The sequence below is a fragment of the Desmodus rotundus genome, chromosome 2 (genome assembly GCF_022682495.2).
Source record: "Desmodus rotundus isolate HL8 chromosome 2, HLdesRot8A.1, whole genome shotgun sequence".
Taxonomy (NCBI): Eukaryota; Metazoa; Chordata; class Mammalia; order Chiroptera; family Phyllostomidae; genus Desmodus; species Desmodus rotundus.
Genome location: NC_071388.1, coordinates 147,176,006 through 147,202,969, shown reverse-complemented (window position 1 = coordinate 147,202,969; position 26,964 = coordinate 147,176,006). Strand labels below are relative to the sequence as shown.

At 37.6% G+C, this 26,964-nt stretch overlaps 1 protein-coding gene across 13 annotated transcripts in view; it reads left to right on the top strand.

Moving 5' to 3' along the window:
- Nucleotides 1-26,964, top strand: part of CCDC148 (coiled-coil domain containing 148) — a 230,269-nt gene that overhangs the window by 103,722 nt on the left and 99,583 nt on the right. For all 13 annotated transcript variants that reach the window (XM_045187485.2, XM_045187483.2, XM_045187481.2 and 10 more), the window contains 2 exons: nucleotides 3,605-3,743; nucleotides 5,899-6,105. In XM_045187485.2, the coding sequence (XP_045043420.2) occupies nucleotides 3,605-3,743; nucleotides 5,899-6,105 (346 nt within the window). The remainder of the gene's footprint in view (nucleotides 1-3,604; nucleotides 3,744-5,898; nucleotides 6,106-26,964) is intronic.

Below are 26,964 nucleotides of genomic sequence, written 5' to 3'. Positions count from 1 at the left end.
GTACTGCCAAAGATCTTTTGTCTAAAGATATTTAAAAACTTGCAAATGCTTAAGATAATTGTGAAGTCTTCTTTAATTTTTAAAAAATTATAGTCATTTTTCCATATTCAGAAAGGAGATAAGTAATCAGAATATTTTTCAATATCTGTGTAATTTAGGTCATTCTGTCATCATTATCACCAGTAAAGCAGTTAAATTAAAAAAAGAACTTTGGAAGGTAAAAGCCAATCCTCATGGTTTTGTACAGCTAAGCTATTTTGCTTAGATTTTCTGTACAATTGAAAGATAAAATTTAGATTAGGAAAGATAAATGTCCAGATTTGAATTTAGAAGTGCAGATATATTAAATTTGTTTTTATTTTAGAGATGGGTAGGAAATGACAGCTTAGAAGAGGCTATTATGTTAGAATTTTACCATCCAGAAGACTCAGTACGTATTACAGTGGGGGCAGCTTCTCCCTCACAAACAGCATCCTAATGGAGATGTATGTCTGTGCCATTAGCATTGCTGATGTGGGTATTTGCCTCAAGATTTAAGCTTCTGGCTGTGGAAACTGCTATAAGTATTCTAAAAATAATAATTTTGTGAGTATTTATATATGATTTCCTTTAAGACTATTTTATTCCATGTATAAAAAATGACTGACAGTTTGTCTAATTGTGGTAATTGGGAAAAGCTGTTGAGATGTGAGGCTTCTAAAATCAATAAGAAGAGCAAAATAGATGTGATCATTGTTCATGACTTATTTGGTTTTAATGTTATATTAGCATTTCTTACATTTAAATGGTTTTAGTGTTGTCGCTAAAATGGCACCTAATTAATACATTCACACAGCGTATTGTATAAAAATGCACTGAGTGCCACAAATTCTCCTGCTGCTATATTTATTAATAGCAACATACACTGTTTAATGTGTACTTTAATTTAAAAGGCATTTTTATAAATGTTTGCTATTTGCACTTTCTCTTTCAGAAAAACCTTACACCACCATTCAATATGAGGGGCCATCAAAGCAATTAGCTTAGAAGTATTTCTTCATTTACCAATGGATTTAAACTATTTTTAGAAAATTATGGGTAGGATTGCTTATAGATTGTCTTAAGTCGTGTTTGGTAGAAGCAATGCTGAGACTGAGATTGTAACAAGTGATTTGTTAGGCAATGCTCTCTGGAGAAGGGTGGGAAGGGAAGCAAAATGCAGCAGGGGACACTGCCTGTGCAAGGAGGAGAACTCGGTAGGAATGAGCTGCAGTTTGCTCCCACAGTGGAACTCTGCAGCACAGATGGTATCGCAGTGTTGGACCCATCTTGAGGCAAGTGGGGTAGCCTTTTGTACCTCCACATCAGTGAATCAATCACTGGTTGTGGGTAGCCCTTGAAAGCATGTAGGAGAGCTGCTTCCTGCATGAGGTAGTTTCCAGTTGGCTCAGAGCAATTGTCCACAGAATGAAGGTGCATCTGTGGATTATCAGCATCTTGGTAATGGAAATTCTAGTTAATAAAGGTGATGTGTCGTGGTTTCAACAGCATCCATTACATAGATGAATGATAATTCAGAAGTACAAAAAAAATATTGAACTTAGATCCTGTCACTTCCTCCTCCCCAGCACACAATTCCACACCTACCCACCTACATTTGTAATCAAACAAAGGTGGAAATTCAAACCATGTTAAAAACCCTTTTGCTTATAGAAACAGTTTAAAAACATTATTGAGGACATGGACTGTAGGTCTTTTCGTTGTTGTAGCTGTGGTGTAGTGATGGAGAATTTATGTGGCTAACTGCTATTAAATGCACTTGTCATAATGAAAATGAGTTCCTTGAGAGAGGACCAGAGATATTGTTCTTGAAGACTTGAAGGTGTTTTAAATGCCATGTGCACTCAGGAAAGCCTTCTTCCAGGCTTAATACCCCTATTTGAAATGCTTTATTTGCAGAAGCCTTTGACTGTCCATACATGCCTAACTGATTCAGACAAAATAAGACACTCAAGGTGTTCAATGAATGAATTCACCTCAAATTCTTTCTCTGCAATAGATTATGGCATACTGAGGAACTATAGAGTATCATTCCTGGTAGAATACCTTTAACCTTTTTCTTCCCATTATAGAGCTGTTAGAGATTATCTTCTTTGAAAAAGAATTTCTTTCTTGCTACTTACCAGAATAATGAAATGCTTTACAGACTAGATGAACTTGTGTGAAGACAGTGGAATTCCCATTAATATCACTGATTTAAAGAGGTTTTTATTGTTTTAAGTTGTCAAATATTTTTCAAAGGCATAGAAGACATCTGAAAAAATTTTTGAATTATGCAGTTAACTTTAAAGTAGAAGATCATTGATATAGTAGAAATAAACAATAACAAGTCTTGATCTTTGATCAAGGAATTATTTGTTGCTAATAATAATGCCTCTGATTGCATCTGTATTTTATTATTCCAAGTTATTTAACAGGAGTAATAATATGCAAATAATCTTAGAATAATGAAGAGACATTAATTCAGTTTAGAGTTCAAGTTGATACTGCAGCCTTTTCACTCTGCATAGGGCTTTGCTAATATAGTTGACCCTTGAAACAACAGGGGTTTGAACTGCATGGGTCCACTTATATGAGGATATTTTCAATAAATACAGTTCTTCCAATCTTCAGTTTTGTATCTGTGGATTCAACCAACTGCAATGATACTTTCACATGCCCAACTATGGTTTCCCAACCATAGGTTTTCAGAAGTCAGATCAAAAATAGTGTTTTGACTCCCCAGTTGGTTGAATCTGCCAGTGGGAAAAGCTGATTGCAGAGTCCAAAGCTGTACTTAGATTTTTGACTCTGCCATGTAGGTACCCAGTGTTGTTCAAGGATCAAGTGTATTTACATAGGAACATAAACCAGGTCAGTGGCTAAGAGTGTTCTGAAGTGAAAAAGACATTTGGAAGCATGGAGGACATGTTATTGGTAAGGTGACTTTAAGGGATCCTTTTAAAAAATGATTAATACTTTGAAATTTAATTTCATTGGTTATTTTTTCACAACCAATGTCTACTCTTACCTCCCCCCCACCAAAAAAAAGCGCGAGATGTTGAGAAGGTAAAGTAAAAGATGATTTTAGGCTTGCTTTTAAGGTCAAACTTTAAATGAAGTGCATTCCTCAGGCCTTAGTTTTCTTTGTGTAATTAGTTCATTTAACTGTCTACATTTGTATTTTCCTCCAGTCCAGAAATAGGAATTTTGTCGAATAAGCAAAATTCCTTTTTAATCTGCATTTAAAAAAATTTATTTTCCAATATTTTAAAATTTTCATTTATCAGTTATTATATTTAAAATACAGGTAAGATAGAATAAATACTTTAATAATACTATGTCTCATTGTCAAACTTCTTCAGATTATGCCTGGAACTCATGGCAAGAATAAATAAAGAATTGAAAGAACCCATTGTATTAGAATTTAGAAACTTTTCAATAGCAGACATGTAATTTGGCTAATGTGTTTTAAAAAACTTAATTTTATGTAATCATTATCACTTGCTAATAGTTTGAGGAGTTTGAGATTCCTCAAACCTCATTATTGCTTAACAGTATTGTGTAACATTTTTGTTGCTTCCAGAAACTTCCAATTAAGTGAAGAAGATCACTGGACTTACCAGTCTGTTTTGGATCAGTATCCCGGAGATCTTTGTGGCAGAAGGACGCTGTATCTTGACATGTTACAGAGATATTTTCCTCATAAATCCAGGCGCGCTTTGGTGAGCACCAGCTAGTTAAATTGTTTTCATGGTCCATAATTATTAAGTAAAACATAATTTTTTAAATAGTGTTCTAAAATTTAGTTTTTCCTACATTCTAGAAAATATTAGGGTTATAGGTTGAAAGTCTGTCATGTTTCAAGTCTGTATGGTCCCTAAGAAGGTGGGTGACCCCTCTGGCAACATTTATTCTTCTGTGCTTGCTTGCACCAGAGGTCTTCACTGTGGCTGCTCTGGTGTTACTTGACCTCCAGGTGTGTATACATTCACCTGCCCACCATCAGAGGCTTTTTCATCTCTGCTTCTTGCCTGAAAGTGGAACTCCTGCTCCTTCATCCACAGAGCGGCCACCCCTCGGTCCTTCTAGTCATGGGGAAGCCAACAATTGCATCGGGGGCTGGCTCTTACCTATACCACCCCCACCACAACCACCCTGCTTGATCCCTCTACATGGGTCTGAAACACAAATGCTTCAAATTCAGACTCTCGACTAAAATTTACCTGAGAAGGGCCTGGGAAATTACTGTTTCATTCTCTAGTTGATAAGACAAGAAAACAAAAGTTACCATGGCACCAATTAATTTCATAATAACTCACCTTAAAATATATATGTAAACAAGCATGCATAGATTCTTAATTTTTAAATGGGTCATTCTATAAAATAGTATTGTATAATCTGCATTTTTGTAATTGTTTTAAGTTAAGCAAATGATAACACTGCTAATACATGTATAGAATTTACCTCATGTCAGTCATGTGTAAACTCCTGTGACATATGTAACAGTAGGTGAGGGAATTAGCATTGTTATACTTATTTTACAGATGAAAAAAACTGAAGCAAAGACCACACAGCTAGTATAGCCATCATCTGTCCTCTCCCCCAGCCTGCCACCCAATAATTATTTGTTTTAACTCTGACCCATAAACATAAGATGCCTGTTATATAAAAAGCATGTTATGCAATAAATAATTCTCTCTAGAATTTTTAAAGTCTTAGTTTATTAAATTAGATCTTTCTTTTTATTCCCTGTTGAATCTAGTTGCTTCTGTGACCAGCTGTCATTTTTATCTTTGTAGACTTTTATATTTGCCTACTATTTACATAATAAGATTTTTACATTTACTTCTTACATTGGGTTGATTAGTATGCATTTCTGCATGATGTATGTTTCCTTTCTTAATGTCTGAGAGGTTTTAAGTATATTTTTGGCTTTTGGGAACAAAGCTAAAAAGTTTACAGAACAGATTTTAGCAGCTGATGTTTGGTTTAAGTGAAGCCATAGCCTGTTTCTCCATGTCCCTCATTAACCAAACGAAATTATTATTTCAGGTAGGCCCAACCTTATCCTGCATGCTACTTTCTTTTTTTCACACCATTTAGAGGTTAAATAATGTATCAAATTCAGAGACATGGCCTATAGTAGCAAAATAAAGAATTATTTAGGTCAGTGACTCTGAATTTAAGGAGACACACCTTTCTGTAATGAGGATTTCAAAATCACCTGCAGAGATTTTTTTATCTCTGTTCCTCTTCCTCCCCTCAAATCCGAGCTCTCTCCTGGTTGGAATTCATGCCAACAGGAACTGCTGGTACTGATGTGAGAATGCCGTGTCCCGCGGGAGTGCGGGCTGGGAAGGACTACTGTCATTGCTATAATTACTTCAAGTTTAGACATCTTAACATCAAAATGTTTCAAAGATCAAGGGCAAACTGAGTTTTCAGGGTTATTGTAACAATTTTTTATGTTTATTCGCACATGTCAAACTGAAGTTGTTAAAATACCGAAACTAATTTAAAGATGGAGTAGTTTTGAAATTATACTTAGGGGAAATAATGCTTGTGTGTGTAGATTCATTGCCATGTAGAAGTGGACGTTATTTTAGGGCTGCCTGGTCTGACTCCGTCCTCCATGAGGAAACTATGGCCTTAAAAACGTTAAGCGACTGGTCCTCAGTCACCAGTTAGGCACAGGCTAAGAACTCTGGGACCGGAACCCGGTCCTGGTGGCTGTATTAACTATTACAATATTTGCCCCCAGTTTTTAAAAATTAGTTGTTATAATTTTATTCATTTTTGTAACAACGACATAAGGCATAGAGTCACTTTTGTTATAAGATTAATAAGTGTAATCATAGCAATCTGTTATGTTTTCAGGTTGAACATGAGAAATGTTGTCACCAATATCGCTTCACTAGGGAGCAGCGAAGGATCCTGATATCAAATTGGAATAAGAATAGGAGAGATTTTATACAGAAGGCTGTGCTGACGCTTGCTGAAGCCTGTGCAACTTATGAAATGGAGAACACATTGGCTAAGGACAGAAAAAAGCAACAGGAACTGTGTGCTGACCTGAAAGCCAAGGTGAGATGCTTTGCAGAAGGCATTTCAGTATTTGCCTGGGTATTCCTTTAAGAATCCATGTTTCCCTTTTGTTCAAATCCAACTTGAGTTCAGTTTCTCTAAAAAGCCTATTTTGAATAAAATCTTAGTTCAAACAATATGAAATTACACTTTTAGGTTAAAGTAGTCAACAATCATCAATTTCACGTGGTTCAACCTGAGTTACTATAACAGTAGGTTAATACTGAAGTCTTGGTTGGGGGATAGCCAACACCACACCATAAAAACTGTACACCAGAGTGAGGTGCTAGATAAAAGTGCAGAGTATAATTGTAAAGTAAATGTCTGATGTTGTTTCAAAGACTCGTGAGCCTCTTATTCACATGAAAGGTGTAATAAAGAAGGTCAAATTATGAAGAGGAAAGAGGATCTGTGAAGAGGTAAGTCGAAGAGCTTGATGGGCTGTGTGTGAGTCCTCAACCAAATGAAAGGGTGAGGAGATGGGGTTTCTTCCTCCTCAGACCCAGTGAGGGACCTGCACATCCACTTGGAGAGCTTAGCGGGTAACCCTTGTGGTTGGAGGCTTAAGGACTGGTGTCTGATGCTCACAGGGAAATACAGAGGAGCTGTCTCAGGGGCAGAACTGAAAACAAGAGTGGCTGCTGTGTGAGGGAAATGAGACAGGCTGCTGTGTTGGGAGTAACTGCATTCTCCAGACTGGTCATGGGTGCCTGAGTCCTGGAGGCCCCATGTGGCTGTGGCCTCTCTGGGAGTGTTGGCAGGGCCATTAAGAGAAATTGTGTCGAGGTATAGCATGCACACGGTAAAGTGCACAAATCTTGATTTATTGATAAATGACATAGTGGGAGAATGATGACACAAAAAGAAAATTTATTTTCTTGATAAAAGAAAATAACCTTGTAAATGTTACACTATAGCAATTAATAGCACATAAAAACAAATGTCCCTATTTTAAAACACTAAAGGAAAAATGCCTGCTCTTCATTTTTTTGTTGTTGTTTTTTTAACAAAAGATATTTCTTTTGCCATTGCATAAACCTGGGTGTTCCTAAAAGGTATAGAAGCTGCATCAGGTCTGATCTACCAGGACCTACAGAGCCAATGTATGTTTTTGTCTCCATCTGTGGCTGATAAAAAGCACACAGGGGTCAGGGCCAAGACATGTCCTTATACACTCCTTGCCTGTTAATATTCATTTTATAAATATTATCATTAGCCCTCGAGCTATACTGTAGATGATATTTTCTTGTTATTATATTGCATTGAGGTAAACATAAATGCAGTACAGAGAACTTAAATGTACTATTGAATGTTTTACAAATATATATTACCCCATGGAAATATCATTGAGTTCAAGGTATAGAACATTTCCTGCAGGTCAGAAAGCTTCCTCGTGCCTCTTTTTAGTACATACTACCTCCGACTCATAACTACTATTCTGAATTCATCATCATAAATTAGTTTTGTTTACTCATGAATTTCATATAAATCAAATCATACAGTGTACACACTTTTTTGTACTTCTTTTGCTCATCACATCTGTAAGTTTCACCTTTGTTGCATGTTGTAATTATTTGGCTTTTTTTTTGCTTGGTAGTATTTCATTGTATACATATACCACAATTTATATGTTCCCTTGTTAGCAAAAATTTGTGTTATTTCCAGGTTTTTGTTATAATGGTAACAGTGTTATATACATTCTCAAATACGTCTTATGGTGGACACATGCACTCATTTCTTTCTTTTTTAATTTACTTTTATTTCTTTTTATTCTTCAATTACAGTTAACATTTAATATTCTTTTGTATTAGTTTTAGGTGTACAGCATAGTGGTTAGGTAATTATATACTTCATACAGATTTCCTCCTGATATTTCCAATATCCTTCTGGCACCATACATAGTTATTACAATATTATTGACTATACTCCCTAGTCTGTACTTTACATCCCTGTGACTATTTTGTAACTACCAATCTGTACTTCTTAATCCATTCACCTCTTTTACCTAGTACCCCACACTCCCCCCTGGCAACTATCATTCTATTCTCTGCGCCTATGAGTCTGTTTCAGATTTGTGTCTGTTTGTTTTGTTCTTTACATACCACATATAAGTGAAGTCACATGGCATTTGTCTTTCTCTGACTGACTTATTTAACTTAACATACTACTTTCCAGGTCCTTCCATGCTGTCCCCAAAAGCTAAGATTTCCTGCTTTTTTATGGCTGAATAGTATCCCATTGTGTAAATGTACCACAGCTTTTTTATCCACTCATTTATTTATGGGCACTAGGGTTGCTTCCATAGCTTGACTAGTGCAAATAATGCTACAATGAACATAGGGGTGCATATATTCTTTCAAATTAGTGTTTTGGATTTCTTCAAATATATACCTAGAAGTGAAACCTCAGGGTCATAAGACATTTCTATTTTTAATTTTTTGAGGACCCGCCATACTGTTTTCCATAGTGGCTGCATCAGTCTTCATTCCCACCAACAGTGCACAAGTGTTCCCCTTTCTCCACATCCTCACGAACACTTGTTGTTTGTTGATTTGTTGATGGTAGCCATTCTGACAGGTGTGAGGTAATATCTCACTTTGCTTTTAATTTGCATTTCTCCGGTAATTAGTGATGTTGAGCACCTTTTCATATATCTATTGGCCTCTTTGGAGAAGTTTCTGTTCAGATTCTCTGCCCATTTTAAAATTGGGTTGTTTGGTTTTTTTGGTGTTGAGTTGTATGAGTTTTTTATAAATTGTGGAAATTAACCCCTTATCAGATGTAAGATTGGCATATGTGTTTTTCATTGAGTGGGTTGTTTTTTATTTTGTTGATGGTTTCCTTTCTTATACAAAAACATTTTAGTTTGATGTGGTTTCATATTTGGGTTTTTTACAGTTGTTTGTTTGTTTTCCTTGACTGAGAAGATATATCAGAAAAAATTTGCTACGAAAAATGTCAGATTTTACTAAAAGGTGGACTTGCAACCACGATGGAGGCGTAGGTAGATACACTTTGCCTTCTTGCGCAATCAAAAGAAGGATAACAACAATTTAAAAAGAAAAAACCCACCAGAACTGCCAGAAAATTGAACTGTATGTAAATCTGACACCAAGGAGTTAAAGAAGAAATATTCATTCAGACTGGTAGGAGGGGAGGAGATAGGCACCCGGGGCAGAGAGGACGTATGGCAAGGTGGTGGCTGGAGGACCTGGTGAGTGAGGTGATGGCTCATGGACCTCAACTGGCAAGGCAGTGACTGGCTTGCCAGTTTAGGTCCCACATTTGCATTAGAATAACCGGGAGAAACAACTGGGGAGCAAGACAGACCACACAACCCATGGTCCCAGCATGGGGAAATAAAGCTCAAAACCTCCGGCGGTTAAAAACCTGTGGAGGTTGAGGTGGCATGAGAAACTCCCAGCCTCACAGGAGAGGTCATTGGAGAGACCCACAGAGTCCAAGAATGTACACAAACCCACCCACCCGGAAATCAGCACCAGAAGAGCCCAACTTGCTTGTGGGTCATGGAGGAAGTGACTGAAAGCCAGCAGAGAGCTGAGCAAGCAGCATTGTCCCCTCTCGGACCCCTCCCCCACTACAACACCACAATGCAGCAAAGGGGGTCCCCCCACCCTGGCAAATACATAAGGCTCTGACCCTTACAATGTAACAGCTATGCCGAGACAAAACATATGGCCCAAATGAAAGGAGGGGTCAAAGCTCCAAAAATAGAGCTAAGCAATGAAGAGATAGCCAAACTGTCAGATACTGAGTTCAAAACACTGGTAATCAGGATGCTCACAGAAATGGTTGAGTATGACACAAAATGGAGGAAAAGTAAAGGCTATGCAAAGTAAAATAAAGGAAAATGTACAGGGATCCAACAGTGAATGGAAGGAAACCAGGACTCAGATCAACAGTTTGAAGCAGAAGGAAGAAATAAACATTCAACCATAACACAATGGAGAAACAAGAATTCAAAAAAATGAGGAGAGGCTTAGAAAACTTCAGGACAACTTTCAATGTTCCAACACCTGAATCCTAGGGAAGCCAGAAGGAGAAGAAGAAAGGACAAGAAATTGAAAACTTATTTGAAAAAAATAATGAAGGAGAACTTCCCCAAACTGGCTAAGGAAGTAGACTTCCAAGAAGGGCAGGAAGTCCAGAAAGCTCAGAGAGTCCAAAAGAAGTTGGACCCAAGGAAGCACACACCAAGGCACATCATAATTACATTACCCAAGATTAAAGTTAAGGAGAGAATCTTAAAAGCAGCAAGAGAAAAAGAGACAATTACCTACAAAGGAGTTCCCATAAGACTATCAGCTGATTTCTCCAAAGAAACCTTGCAGGCAAGAAGGGGCTGGAAAGAAGTATTCAAAGTCATGAAGGCAAGGACCTATATCCAAGATTACGCTATCCAACAAAGCTATCAAGAAAGGGAGGGCAGATAAAGTGCTTCCCAGACAAGGCCAAGTTAAAGGAGTCCATCATCACCAAGCCCTTATTATATGAAATGTTAAAGGGACTTATTTAAGAAAAAGAAGATCAAAAATATGAACAGTAAAATGACAACAAACTTACAACTATCAACAACTGAACCTAAACGAAAACAAAAACAAAAATGAACTAAGTAAACAACTACAACAGGAGCAGAATCACAGAAATGGAGATCACATGGAGTGTTATCAGCAGGGAGGGGAGGGGGGCTGAAAAGTACAGGGAATAAGAAGCATAAATGTTAAGTTTGGGGGAGGTTAAGAATAGTATGGGAAATGTAGAAGCCAAAGAACTGATGTGTATGACCAATGGACATGAACTAAAGTGGGGGAATGATGGTGGGAGGGCAGGTGCAGGACAGAGGGGAATAAAGGAGGGTGAAATGGGACAACTATAAAAGCATAATCAACAAATATATTTTTTAAAAACACTGGAAAAAAAGAAAAATGTCAGATTTTACTGCCTGTGTTTTCTTCTACAACTTTTATGGTATCAATTTTTTTAAAAGATTTTATTTATTTATTTTTAGAGAGAGGGGAAGGGAAGGAAGGAGAAAGACAGGGAGAGAAACATCAATGTGTGTTTGCCTCCCATGCACCCCCTACTGGGGACATGGTCCACAACACAGGTATTCACTCTGACAGAGAATCGAAATGGCGACCCTTATTTCACAGGCCGGCGCTCAATCCATTGAGCTACACCAGCCAGGGCTATAGCATCGATTTTTACATTTGAGTCTTTATCTTGAGTTTATTCTTGTATGTGGTGTCAGAATCCATATTTACTCCAGAATCCATGTATCACTCCAATTTTTCCAACACTATTGAATAGACTGTCTTTACCCCATTGTGTATTCTTGACTTCTGTGTCAAATATTAACTGACCATATGGATGTGGGTTTACTTCTGGGCTCTCTATCCTGTTCCATTGATCTATATGTCTGCTTTTATGTCAGTACCATGCTGTTTCAATTACTATGGCCTTGTAGTATAGTTTGGTACCAGGTAGTGTGATACCTCCAACTTATTTCTTCTTATTCAAGATTGCTGAGGTTATTCTAGGTCTTTTGTGGTTCTATATAAATCTTTGGATTTGTCTGTTCTAGTTCATGAAATATGCCACTGGTATTTTGATAGGAATTGTGTTGAGCCTGTAGATTGTTTCGGGGAGTATAGACATTTTAATGATGTTAATCCTTCCTGTCCATAAGAATGGTATATGCTTCCATTTATTTGTATTTTCTTTTTTCAGTATCTTATAGTTTTCTGACTACAGGTCTTTTACCTTTTTAGTTAAATTTATCCCTAAGTATTTTTTGATGCAGTTGTGAGTGGGATTGTTTTTTTAGTTTTCCTTTCTGATAATTCATTATTGGTGTATAAAAATGCAACCAATTTCTTTTTCTTTTATTATTGTTCAAGTACAATTGTCTACATTTTTACCTCACCGATGTAATCATACAGTATGTGACCTTTTGAGTCTGGCTTTTTTAATTTAGCATAATGCATCTGAGATCAAGCCATGTTATAATATGTATTAATAGTTTTGTTTTTTTAAATTCTGAGTAGTATTCCGTGATATGGTTTATCATTGTTTATCCATTCACCAGCTGTTTCCAGTTTTTGGCAACTTGTATCACAGTATTTTGTTCATGGTAGGGCTGGGCCTTAGGCTTTCCCTGTGAGCCTGTGTCTCAGGGAAAGACTTGCCATTCTTATTCCTTCCCCTGCAGTAGATTCTCACTAGTCACTTGCCAGTCTGGTAGAGGAAGAAGCATTCTGCTTTCCTGGTCCAGCCCCACTCTCAATCAGGCTGGACGTATGTCCCTGGGCCTTGGGGCTAGAACCTACTCAGTGACCCTGTCCTCCTTAAGGCAGACAAACCCTGGCCTGTGTCTGGGTGATACCTCTGTGGGAGAGAGCTTCCTGCCCCTCTCCCAGGGGAGTAGAATTTTAGCTGCAATCTTCTCTACTTCTATAGTGGCCCTGTGTTTCTCAGATGCTCTTCCTCAGGTGAGCTAGTTCTCACACTGCTTCTCTTCTTGGAGCCATCTCTTTTTCTTTAAATCTCATGTTATTTTATTGCCCTGTGCCCTCTGCTCTCTGATGGGTTAAAAAAAAATTCTGATATTCTAGGTCATTTCACTTTTTCTTGTAGTTAATGTGGAAGCATCATTTTTCTGCTGGAATGTCCTAATGATATTGGACATGTCAATCTTTTATGTGCCCTATTTAAGAAATTGTTGGCTAGTGGTATGGGCTCATTTTCAAAGGCATCCTGCCTGATATTTTTCTGTCCATCAGGGTTCCTGCCAGAGTTGAGGAGAACCCCAAAACAGTGCAGTGGAACTACAATAAATGGGAACCTGATAGGTGAAAGAGAATGAGTCAGAAGAAAATGTGTATGACCCACATCAGGGGAATTTTTCCACAAACAGTTCAGCTCACAATCATGGCAACAAAACTGTCAGGAGGGCAAAAGTCAACATTGACCACCTGCCAGGTTTGCTTGGGACAGTGTCAGGGACCAGAATGATGACCAGTTCTCATCATACTGTCCTTTCCTTGACCTCTCCTCCCCCTTTCCCTCCCATCTGTGGACTGATGATCTAAAATATACAGAATGAAAGGAGATGTGATCTTCTAAATAAAGAGGGAAGAGTTGATTAATTTTGGAACTGGACAATTTAATTTTGAATCAAGAATATTTTTGTGACTTCAAGTGACTCTTAGATCCTCTGTAACCCAAGAGGGAGTCATGGGCTCAGTCAATAGTTTTCATCCAGTGACAGGAGAACATCTGAATGGACAACAAAACTCATGCTGTGTTTTGAGTATCTCCCACACATGGTGCTGTTCACTGTACCAGGCATAGTCTATGGAGTGCCCTCCGCATTCGCAGGCCTTCTAATAGGTGCATACTTTCTGATATTACTGTCAATGGCAAATCTAAGTTAAGATATTCAGGGGTTTCTGCAGACCACCCGCCCACCAAAATCAGGGGCTTGGATCTTGGAGGCATACAATATGGAGTCTCCTCAAGACCTGTGATCACAAGATGGTGAGCAAATATCTCTGAATTTTTGGAGATGAAGCCTCCAAGGATTAAATATAGGCAGAGATTGGAGAAATTGGGACATAAATTAAACTACTAAAATGGATTTTATTTTCCATAGAGATAGTGTTATCATTGGTTTTTTTTCCCCTGATCTAGGACTGTGGTGCAAGAACTTATAGCTAGGACCAAATAAATGTTATAAAAGAAAAGGGGTAACCCTATCGGTTCTAATAGTAATTTAAAATATTAAATTATGCTCATGGTCGTTTTTAGCCTGGGAGGAAACTTGGAGATTTATCCCTCTCCTACATTTCACAAGTCTGAAAGCTGCGTCCTGAAAGATAAAGTGACTCGCCTAAGGTTCACGCCAGCTCATTTGACTTGCAATTCAATATTGTCTCAGCCCTTCAAAGCTTTGCATACAAGAATCTTACAGAATAATAGAAGATATCTATTATACTGGGAGCTCCAATATGCTATAAAATAGAACCACAGAATGTGAAAAATATCACTTCATTGTATCATAAATTTGACCTTTCTAAAACTAACATGCTAGCTATAATAAACATTACTTAAACATTTAACCATAATTTTGTTTTCAGTCTTGGAATTTAAAAGGGCTTCTGGGGTTGATTTAAATTATTTGTTTCTGTTAAGAATAGGGTTACAAGAATTTAAAAATAATGAGTTTTCTCTCTCTCTCTCTCTTTCCTTCTTTCTTTCTCTGTTTTATCAATATTTTGGTGTTCTATCAGTTACAGTTGCTGCAGCAAATAGAGACTTTTAGGCTTCTCACCAGATGTATAAGGAAATCAGGAAAGTAGAACTCTCATTCTTCTGCCACAAAACCTGCTCTTTGAACCCCTAAGCTTTCTCAGACTACCATCCCTTCCCCAGCGTCCAGTCTAGACCACTCTGTTAGTTGTGTGCTTGTTCCTTTAGCAGCCATGTCCATGCCATGGCTGGGGAACCTCATTCCTGGATCTGTCTCACAGGTGACGTTCTCTGCATCCATGCTGGGTGGCCAGGTGTGCTAAGGAAAAGTCAGCTTCATCTGGACTCTCAATGCCACATGAGAGGTCTTAGCACTGTCTTTAGTTTGCCAATTCTCCCCATTCTTCTTATGACTGTGTCAAAGGTTGCCACTCTTTTTACAAGACCCTTGCCTAACATCATACACCTGTCCCACCAAACTCCCGGGAGACAACCCTCTTCCTACTTTATCAATAAAAAGAAGTCGTGGAGGTGTGAAATTGTCTCCTAATTCTTGCCTCCCCACTCTATGTCTTTCTGTTTCCTGCTAGATTCCTGCCTTCCTCCTGATGCAGGATGTGATGCTTTCTACATGTTCATGTGCAGTCCTTCCCCCTAAAGGTTGAGATTCTGATCTATATAAACACTTTAGAAACTTGGTTCTAATGATTATCCCCTTTCCTTACTTTTTTTTCTTTTACTCTCTGGGGTATTTCTCTCAGACTATAAATATGGTTAAGTCCTTCTTATTCAAATCAAATATTCTCTTGACTGTGTGTCATCCTCCAGCTCCCGGGCAGTCCATAATCTCTCCCCTTTTGATTGAAATCAACCTTTTGAAAGAATAATCTATATTATTTTCTTCAGGACCTTGGACCCCTTCATGCTTCCACAACTCTCCCTTCTTCTATGGCCACCAGTGACCTCCGAGTTAAATAATTCAGTCTTCCATCCTGATTCAGTGGCCCTCTCTGCTTTGTTTCTCACTTTTGATCACTTGCTCTTTGACATTCTTCACTCTAGCTTCTAAAGAATTAATTCACTTTACCATATCTTAAAGCGATTCTTAGTTTGCCTGTGTATTTGTCATTACTCCTAAAACCCTGGTTGTCCTTGCTCTTTGCTCCTCTCTCTCTACTTCATTAGCTCCCAACCCCCCTTATGCTTTTACCTGGCCTTTTACCAACTTCAGAACATTGTATCGCTTAACTATCTACTCCCTCCTTTCTGTCAGTGGGCCCTGGAACTTGTTCCTGAACTATTGCAGCAGTCTTCTAATGGCTATGCTTCACATCCTGCCCTTCTGAAATCTTTCCATTAAACTGCAGGCAGAATGCTTTACCTAAAATATCATTTGGGTTATCTCAGCCCTCAGTGACAACTCCTCAGTGGTACCACTTTGCTTATAATAATGGCCAAGCTTCCTGGCATGGTTGTCCAGGTCCTTAATAGCATGGACCCCAGCTCCCTTTCCTACCTTCTTTCTTGATACATTCCACCTCAGCTTCATAATTTAGAAATACCAAACTCCTTGTAATTTACTCTCCCTCTCCCTTTGTACAACATTTTCTTTCCTGACTCTGTGCCTTTGCTCATGCTGTTGTTGGCTTTGCCTAGAATTCCTCTCCTACCTTCCTTGGTCTGACTAAGTCCCACTCATCCTCAAGATTGAGCTCAAATGTCCACTATAGGAGGAATTCCTTGAGTTATTGGCTGGAGTCAATTTAATTTTGGTGCTCCTTGACCCCTTGTGCATAACCTTGACTTGCCAGTGATTATAGCTTACTGGAAAATCTATATCCCCTGCACAACTGCAGTGAGGAACCCCATTTTATACATCTTGGTATAGCATATATCCCCTCCGACTCTCCTTCTCCTAATGTAACAGACTTTTCAGTGCTTGAAACATAGTGGGTGCTCAGTAACTGTTGTTGAAGTAAAATATGTAGTAAGTCTCAGGCATTTCCCCCCTTTTTACAATACCTCCTGATATAGTACTATTTTCACTGCCTTTTTACCTTATTTATGAGGAAGCTTACTGTAGAAACAAGTATGTGGATGTGCAAAGTCATTAAGAAGTGAATTACCTCCCAAAGGAAGTGCATTAAATGTCTTAGTTGTCAACAATGAATATGCTAAAATGTTAAATGTGGTTTTAAAAATAAAACCTGGTAATCTAAAGCTGAGGTACATTTCAGGCATGAACAAAGTTATAGGCAGTTAGGTTTCTTCTTCAGTTCATCTTGCTTTTGTGGTCTGTATCCCCATCTCTAGCTAATTGTGTGTCCTAACCAAGAAGCCACACTTGTTACTAAAGGTAGAAGGTACCTTTTTAAGAAAAATATCTTTTGAACAACCTTTTCACATTTTGATAGTTTTTCATAGCATCAACTATTTCTATAATCTTCCTCCTCCACAGATTTTAGTCTCCTTGGGTGTTGGAGAATAGACTTAGACTTAGGTTTCACAGATCAGATGATAAATTGTACTTTAATTCAAAATAGAGTTTTTTAGTTCCAGTTCAAGTAATAAAGAATAACTGATATCATGGTAAACAACATAAAAAATGAACAAAATATTTTTTTAAAAGCTGTAGGCATTGGACAACCAGTGATGGATAATATCACTGAAATAAGAAAAACTTCAAGGGCAAGCCCTAATTCATTTTGGAATTCTTCCTTATGTCATTTTTCAATACAGGGTGGGAAGAAATATAACCCAAGTGGAAAATTAATAGGTGAAACTTAATAGGTGAAGGAAGTAGAGATTGGAGTTTGGGATGTAAAAGTAGCTAAAATTTGGGGTTAGAGTACCAGAGATGAATAAACAGCAGATAAGGAGCCTCTAAAATCACATAAAAATACCTCATGAGTGAGTCCTTTGTGACTTATAAGGTTTGAATGCACAGAGTGAGATGCAAAAAGGCCAATAGAGAACAACTACTGGAAGGATGAGGATTTAGTAGAGATTTCAGAGGTCACACATTTTCAGGAGGTATAGGTAGTGGAGATCTAGCCCAGAAAAAGTGGAGATATCTTGGGGAATACTCTAGACATTCAGTTTAAACTCTAAAATGATCTTGCCTTAGGAGTATGGGCTGCACTCAAAGATTATGGACAAAACTGAAACAGATGTAGTCTAAACAAGTGAAAAATAAAGTATCAACAAGACCTAGATTTTCTTAGAAGGCAATTAGATAGGCAATTAAATAATTGCCTTCTAAACTAAAGACTCAACGCTGTTTAAAGAAAAATAATATAATCTAGAGCCTCTTTGATAGATCCTTCACAATGTCCAATGCACAATAAAAATTACCAAACATTCAAAGAAACAGGAAAAAATGACTGATAGCTATTCAAGAAATAAAACAGACTTAAAAATGATCTAGATATTATAGCTGAAAAGACAAAAACTGCAAAATAACTATGGTTAATTATTCAAGAAAATGGAAGAAAAGATGGACAAAGTGGATGAAAATATTCAGCATTTTAGTGGAGAATTACAATATATATAAAAATAAATCAAATGGACATTTTAGAAATGCAAAATATAATACCTGAAATTTTTAAGAAGTCATTCGATAAGCTTTAAAAGCTGACTAGAGACTTCACTCCAAGATGGAGGCATAGGTAGATACACTATGCCTCCTCACACAACCAAAAGAAGGACCACAACAAATTTAAAAATGAAAAGTAACCACAATGGCCAGAAAATTGAACTGTATGGAAGTCTGAGAACTAAGGAGGTAAAGAAAAAACATTCATTGAGATGGGCAGCTGGGGCAGAAAGGACACATGGCAAGGAGGTGGCTGGTGGACCACATGATCCCACATTTGCATGTGGATAATCCAGGAGGACCTGGGAAGCAAGATAGACCACACAACCCAGGGTCCCACTGTGGGAAAGGAAAGCCTCAAAACCACTGGCTATAAAAACCATTGGGGGTTGCAGCAGCAGAAGAAACTCCCAACCTCATAGGAGGGTTCATTGGAGAGACCCACAGGGTCCAAGAAGATACACAAACCCACTTACCTGGAAATCAGCACCAGAAGGGCCCAACTTGCTTTTGGGTCATGGAGGAAGTGACTGAAAGCCAGCAGAGAGCTGAGCAAGCAGCATTGTCCCCTCTCGGACCCCTCTCCCACTACAACACCACAATGCAGCAAAGGGGGTCCCCCCACCCTGGCAAATACATAAAGCTCTGACCCTTACAATGTAACAGCTATGCCGAGACAAAACATATGGCCCAAATGAAAGGAGGGGTCAAAGCTCCAAAAATAGAGCTAAGCAATGAAGAGATAGCCAAACTGTCAGATACTGAGTTCAAAACACTGGTAATCAGGATGCTCACAGAAATGGTTGAGTATGGTCACAAAATGGAGGAAAAGTAAAGGCTATGCAAAGTGAAATAAAGGAAAATGTACAGGGATCCAACAGTGAATGGAAGGAAACCAGGACTCAGATCAACAGTTTGAAGCAGAAGGAAGAAATAAACATTCACCCATAACAGAATGGAGAAACAAGAATTCAAAAAAATGAGGAGAGGCTTAGGAACCTTCAGGACAACTTTCAATGTTCCAACACCTGAATCCTAGGGGAGCCAGAAGGAGAAGAAGAAAGGACAAGAAATTGAAAACTTATTTGAAAAAAATAATGAAGGAGAACTTCTCCAATCTGGCAAAGGAAACAGACTTCTAGGAAGTCCAGGATGCTCCATGAGTCCCAAAGAAATTGGACCCAAGAATTACAAAATTACAAGAGTTCCCATAAGACTATCAGCTGATTTCTCCAAAGAAACCTTGCAGGCAAGAAGGGGCTGGAAAGAAGTATTCAAAGTCATTTCATGTAGGATGTAGGCAAGGACCTACATTCAAGATTACGCTATCCAGCAAAGCTATCATTTAGAAAGGGAGGGCAGATAAAGTGCCTCCCAGACAAGGCCAAGTTAAAGGAGTTCATTATCACCAAGCCTTTATTATGTGAAATGTTAAAGGGACTTATCTAAGAAAAAGAAGATCAAAAATATGAACAGTAAAATGACAACAAACTCACAACTATCAACAACCGAACCTAAAAAGACAAAAACAAACTAAGCAAACAGTAGAACAGAGTCACAGAAATGGAGATGTCATGGAAGGTTATCAGTGGGGAGGGGAAAGGGGTAGAATGGGAGAAAGGCGCAGGGAATAAAAGGCATAAATGGTAGGTACAAAATAGACAGGGGGAAGGTTCAGAATAGTATGGGGAATGGGAAAAGTCAAAGAACTTATATGTACAACCCATGGACATGAACTAAGGGGTGGGGATGCTCATGGCGGTGGGGCGGGGGTACAGGGCAGAGGGGAATAAAGGGGAGGAAGAAAATGGGATAGCTCTAATAGCATAATCAATAAAATATACTTTAAAGAAAGCTGACTAGATGTGGTAGAAGATATGATTATTGAACTTGAAGCTATATTAGGAAGAAATATTCAAATCCAAGTACATGTAGAGAAAATTTTTTAAAAATGAAAAGCAGAATAGAGTCTAGAGTATGAGAGATATGGAACTTACTAAGAAAGATCATATATATATTATATATTTTTTATCTTTATATATATTTATAATTATATATATTTATATATTATATATCTTTATGTTTAATTATATATATAACTAACTATATATATATTAGATATAGATATAGATATACACAAAATTAAAGTCCCAGAAAGAAGCAAGATAGAATGTGATAGAGGCAATATTGAAGAAATGACATCCAAGAACTTGCCATATTTGATGTACAACATCAACATATATTTTCAAGAAGCTCAGCAAACCCCAAGGTATATAAATACAAATAAAATGATACCAAGGTGCCTGATTATTAGACTACTGAAACAGAGGGAAGTGGAATTGTGTGAAGAGGCAGTTATGGCCCAGAGATCCATTTGGCTGGTGTGGTCATGAGCAAAGGCAGCATGTTCTAGGATCAGTGGTGATGGCAGCAATTTCCAAATTGTGCCAGAGGCAGTGTGACTCTTACCAAACAGTCTGTGATGTGTGGTTCTGGCTGGTATTCCTGGAAGTGTAGTCTACTGCTTGCTTCTCTGACCCTTCCAAAGACTTGGTGAGCTTTCTGAAATCCTGTAATTAGTGTGTTTCTTCTTGAACTAACCAGTGTGGGTTCTGTTGAGGGTAACTGATGACTCTGGCATAGATGATATCTGGGCCCTGCTATGCTATTCTAATATGACTGCTTGCTGACTGCAGGTTAGATGAGCAGGAGTCAAAACCAGGAAGGACTTATTATCTCTTAGCTGGTTTAAGTTGGAACTGGTCCTGTAGGCATATAGGACCCTTTATAGGATCAATTAAAGAGACAAGTGACCCCAAAAGCTCACCCATCCGTAACATGTCCTAAGTGACCAGATGCAGGGCAAGGGACATTTGTTCATGAGTGTCTTGTTGTGGTCAACTGTGCCATGTGCCATAGGCATAATCAGTGTTATCACTGAATCCCTTGTATTACTGGCTTTCCTAAAGCCTCTGCAGCTGGGGACATCACAGAGTTCTCTGTGGTTAGCCATGGCTATAATATTGGCAGAATCAAGAGAGCTCTGAGGAACTATAGGCATTGATACTAGAGTGATTTTTGGTCACAGAAGCAGATGGTATTTCCTCTATACAGCTATATTATGCTATCCACAGCTCTTGGCAGGTAGCTAATTGAAATTCCTCAGGGCTTGGGGACTTGATGAATCTATGTATTTGTTCCAAGTAAAATACTGAAAATAGCCCTACTCTTAAAATGTCTGTTTTAAAAATCGTATTTGTCTGCACTGGGGTCCATTTTATAAAATTTAAAAAGAGGCTATACTTTCTAATGTTCTTTATAATGAGAGCTTTATATTTCAGTGACAAGTCATAACATCATCTCATAAGATGTTTTGCAAATGAAGATACATGGTGGGGCATATATTGTATTGTATGTTTGTATTTTACGGTGATTTTATGCAATATAACTTCAGGCAACCACAATCTCAAGGACTGGGTAATTTAAGAGAGGAAGCCAAAACTTGGAGTTGGAGAGGCAGAATTTTTTTTTTAATTCATATTAAAAGTAAAGAAATATTTACTAAAAAAAATTAAGTATGCCCCATTTAACAGAATAGAGAATTCAGAAATAGACCCATACATCTATGGTCAGTTGATTTTCAACAAAGATACAAAGTCAATTCAATGAAGAAAGGGTAGTTTTATAAACAAATGATGTGGGAACCATTGCTTATCCTGATGTAAAAGCAAGTGAACCTCATATACATACATACAAAAATTAACTCAAAATAGATTATGGTCCTAAATGTAAAACTGAAAACTACAACACAAAGGGAAAGACAACATAGGAGAAAAGTCTTTATAACCTTGGGTTGGACAAAAATTTGTAAACATGACACCAATTGCACTATCCCTAAAAAGAAAAATAAATGATAAATTGGACTTTCTCAATATTGAGAATTTCTGCTCATTGAAAGTCAGTATGGAGACAATAAAAAGACAGGCCTTTGCAATATTTGCAAATCACACGACTGATGAAGGACCTTATCAGAATATATAAAACATGTTTAAACTTAATAAGTAAACAAACAACCCAATAATAAATGAGCAAAATGTTTGAACACTCACTTCACAAAAGAAGATATATGGCAAATAAGATGTGACAAGTTGCTAAATAACAGTACTTAGAAAAATACAAGTTGAAACCATGAAGGGGTCTCAGTAGATACCTATTAGAAATTCTAAACTAAGAAATCTGGCCATGCCAAATATTGCCTAAGATTTGGGACAACCAAAGTTCTCATTCATTGCTGGTGGAATGCGGCATGATACAGTCACTTTGTGAAACATTTATGCTCTTAAACAGACACTTGCCAAGTGACCCAGCAATTTTACTCTGAGGTGTCTACTCATTTAAAATGAAATCCTATGTTTACACAAAAACCTGTGAGTAAACATGTATGGCAGGTTTATGTGTAATTGCTAAAACTGGAAGCAACCCAAATGCCCTCAGCTGGGGAGGAGATAAATAAACCACGATACTTCCATATAGTTGAACATTGATTAGCAGTAAAAAGTAATGAACTACTGATATATTCAGCAACATGGACAGATCTCAAAGGCATTATGCTTAATGAAAAATGCCAGACACAAAAAACTACCTACTATATAATTTAATTTATATGATCTTGCCAAAACAAAACTATAGGAAGGAAGGACTTCTCCAGTCATCAGGAAGAATTGAAGGAGAAAACCACCCCTGCCCTTTAAGTTTATTTTCCAGAAATTGCACACTCTGGTCCCAACTAACCTCCCATGAAGCAGCACTTACTCATAACTTTCATATGTGGTTGCAAGTGTAGTCTATTTCAGGTCATTATTGTCCAGCTATGAATAGATAAGAGGGACAACTAGCAGACTCTATGGCTGTGGGTACCTGCCTACCTAAGACTCTACCTCTGCTTCAGGCATTTTCAGAAAGAGTCTCTATGGCCTATTATTGCTAAGGACAAACACAGGATCCTTCAAGTTCTTTTGCAAGGCTGATTCTATCATATTTTGTAGGAAAAACTTAAGGGAAAAAAAGACTTGGTGAAGAGGTAACTATTTCCCTTAGCTTCTTTTAGTCCCCATGGTGCCGTTTATTCTTCCTCCTCTCCATTCCCCTTCCACCTGCCCTTGCTTTGTGATGACCAAATATTTGTAAAACAAATAAACAAAACTTTGCTTTGAAACTCATAGACTAAAACATGTCAAATTGCTGTTTTGTAGGTCAGAAATGGCTGAATATCAGCACTTTCATTTGGTGCGGCCTAGTATGTAGATAAGTAGGTATGTTGGCTCCTTTCACATTATATTTATACTTGTGTGTTATAATCCTCTAGATATCTGGTTTTATATTTTATGCATTAGGTAAATGTGCTCTTTCCCCAGCCCCATACTGTTCTCCCTGTGCTCCTGTGCTCACCTTTCATGGTATATTTATTACATCTGATGTAAAGCTTGTGTATCTATTGCTGGACTCTGAACGTATGAAGAGCAGGATATATGTTTCATTCATTTTTGTGTCACTACTGCCTAACACCAGTTATAATCCATAATAGGTACTCAGTAAACACCAATATTAATTTCATATACCTTGAATAAGTCATATTTGTATGAAATGGACTTTAGTTTTTTAAAAAGTGCTATAGGAAGTATCCTGTGTACCCACTATGTCCTCTGATAATCTACTTGTGTTCCAAATTGTTCACATTAGGCTTTCATGTTTTTCATGGTTTAAAAAAAATTGTATTTTAAAATCAGTTCATGGTACAAGCTCATCTAATTCTGGTCAAGGCAGTCCCTGTAGTTTTCATAACACTAGAGTTCATTCTGGTTTTTCTATATGCTTTTCTCCAACTAGAAACTCTGAGGTAGATCTATTAGCATTTTGTACTTTACCTTTTTACCCTGACATTGTTTGATTGGGCAAACTTCAGGGAGTGAATGAGAGAATAATTGTGTAGAAACACTCTAGTCCTGATTCCTTGCTCTTAGCTTCAGCTGGCACAGGAAATCTTTTATCAAAAGAATTTTAAGTTTACTGTTGACAGGTTATAAGTAGACAGATGAGGTCATCCTTTTTTTGGTGTTGCACTCTTTTTCATTGAATTTATTAGGGTGACATTGGTTAATAAATTCATATAGGTTTCAGATGTACAATTCTATAATACAGCATCTGTATATTGTATTATGTGTTCACTACCCCAAGTCAAGTCTCCATCCATCACCATTTATCCCCCACACCCTCGTCTACCTCTTCTTATACCCCTTTCCCTCTGGTAATCACCATACTGTTGTCAGTGCCTATGGGGTTTTTTGTTTTTGTTTTTTGCTTAATCTCTTTACCTTTTTCATCTAGCCCCATAACCCTCCTCCCCTCTGACAGTTGTCAGTCTTTTCTCTACTAATGAGTCTGTTTCTATTTTGTTTGTTAGTTTTGTTCATTTGTTTCTTATTTTGTTAATTAAGTTCCACATATGAGTGAAATCGTGTGGTACTTGGTTTTCTCTCCCTGTCTCATTTCACTCAGCATAATGCTTTTCAGGTCCATCCATCCATGCTGTTGCAAAGGGCAACATTGCCTTCTTTTTTTTACTGCTGAATAGTATTCCATTGTGTAAATGTACCACAGCTTTTTCATCCACTTGTTTATTGATGGGCACTAGGGTTGCTTCCACAGCTTGGCTAGTGTAAAGAATGCTGCAGTGAATATCGGGGTGCATTCTTTCAAATTAGCGATTCCCATACGTGAAATCAGTGGGTCATAAGGCAGCTCCATTTTTAATTTTTTAAGTAACTCCATAGTGCTTTCCACAGTGGCTGCATTAATCTGCATTCCCACCAACAGAGCATGCGGCTCAGTTTTCTCCACATCCTCGCCAACATTTGTTGTTTGTTGATTTATTGAGGACACCATTCTAACAGGTGTAAGATGTTATCTCAATGTGGTTTTAATTTGCATTTCTCTGCTGATTAGTGACATTGAGCATCTTTTGAAATGTCTACTGGCCATCTGTATGTCCTCTTTGGAGAAGTGTCTATTCAGGTCCTTAGCCTGTTTTTTAACTGGGTTGTTTGTTTCTTTGGTGTTGAGTTTTGTAAGTACTTTGTAAATTTTGGATATTAACCCCTTATCAGATGTATTGGTGAATATGTTCTCCCATTCTGTGGGTTGTCTTTATTTTGTTGATGATTTCCTTTGTGATGCAAAAACTTTTTAGTTTGATGTAGTCCTGTTTATTTGTTTCTTTTGTTTCCCTTGCCCAAGGCAATATATTAAAAAAAATATTGCTAAGAAAAATAATTGAGATTTTACTGCCTATGTTTTCTTCTAGGGTATTTATGATTTTGAGTCTAATATTTAACTCTTTAATACATCTTAAGTTTATTCTTGTGTATGGTGTAAGAAGGTGTTCTAGTTTTATTATTTTTTGCGAGTAGCTGACTAATTTTTCCAACACCATTTATTGAGCAGACTATCTTTAGCTCACTGTATGTTTTTGCATCCTTTGTCAAATATTAATTGACTGTAGAGATGGGGGATTATTTCCTGGCTCTCCATTCTATTCCATTGATATAATGTCTGTTTTTATGCCAATAACATGCTGTTTTGATTACTATGGCCTTATAGTATAGTTTGATATAAGATAGTGTGATTCATGAAATCTTTTTTTAATGTGTTGTATATTTTCATAGAACTCTCTGGATGATAATGAAGGAATTAAATATATTAGTTATTGAAGGAAATCTCTGTTTTGATATCTATGGTATTTAAGGATATTTCTACCTAGTGAAGCATTTAGTACTCTGAACATAATGACCACTTGGCACCAGGCTGATTCTAACCCAGTAAATTCCCACTGGGATATTTTCACTTCAGACTGCTTGAGAAAAACCCCCATTTTGTAAATGTCTAAAATTATGTATATCGATTTTCTTCTATTTTATCTTCTTACAACAGATGTTACATTTGGTCATGGTTACTTGCTGGTAGATTTTTTATTTATTTTTTATTTTTTGGTGGGTGAGAAAGGCAGACTAGAGAAGAGATAAAGTTGAACAAAAAATGAGAAAACTAATCTTTTGGTGCCTGAGGCATTTATAATAAAGAGAATCAAATTGCTAGGCATGAGAGAACTGTAAGAGACATGTTAAAAGTGATTCATCTGGGCTCTATGCCTATTTCTTTACTGTTACAAAATATGGAATTTGTAAAAGACATATGTTGAATGGCTGAGTATTTAAAAGTAGCACAAGTTGCTTGTTACTATTTACTTAGTGATTATTACAAAAAAATTTTTTTTGTATATAGCATAACTCATCCAATTAGTCACCTGCCTTGTGCCAGGCACTAGGCATTCAGTGATGGATATGATACCATCAGGATCCAGATTCTAGTAGGAGACACAGGCATGTAAACACACAGTTATTATGGAGGATGGTGAGGGCCATGGGAGAGAGATGTATGAAAATTATGGGATCACAGAGTACACAGCCTACAGAGTTCATAGTAGTAATAAGCACTGGGAGAGGCTACCATCTGAACTAAATCCTAAAGAATGGTATTCGTTAGCTCTGTAAAATCAGAAGCTGGAGGACATTCCAGCCATGGGGGTGGATGAGCCAGTATTCCATAGATCAGTAACCAACATGTCACAGTTCAAAAGCAGTTTGTTGTTTCCTCTTCATAAATTGTAGGCTCAAGAGTAATGAGAGGAGAACTAGAGAGGTTGGTGTGTATTGGATCTTGCAGGCCTTGTGTTCGACGTCAAGGAGCTGGAGATTTAGTCAACATGTATGATAAGGAGCCATTATAGGGTTTTAGTAGGGAACTGACAAGTTTTAAGATCAGTATGATAGCTTGGCAGAGGATGGATTTTATGGGGACAGGGCTAGCAGAGGGGAGGGAAGTCAGGCATCTATTGCCATAGTCTGCGTGAGGGATGACAGTGGTCTGAAATCCAGGGA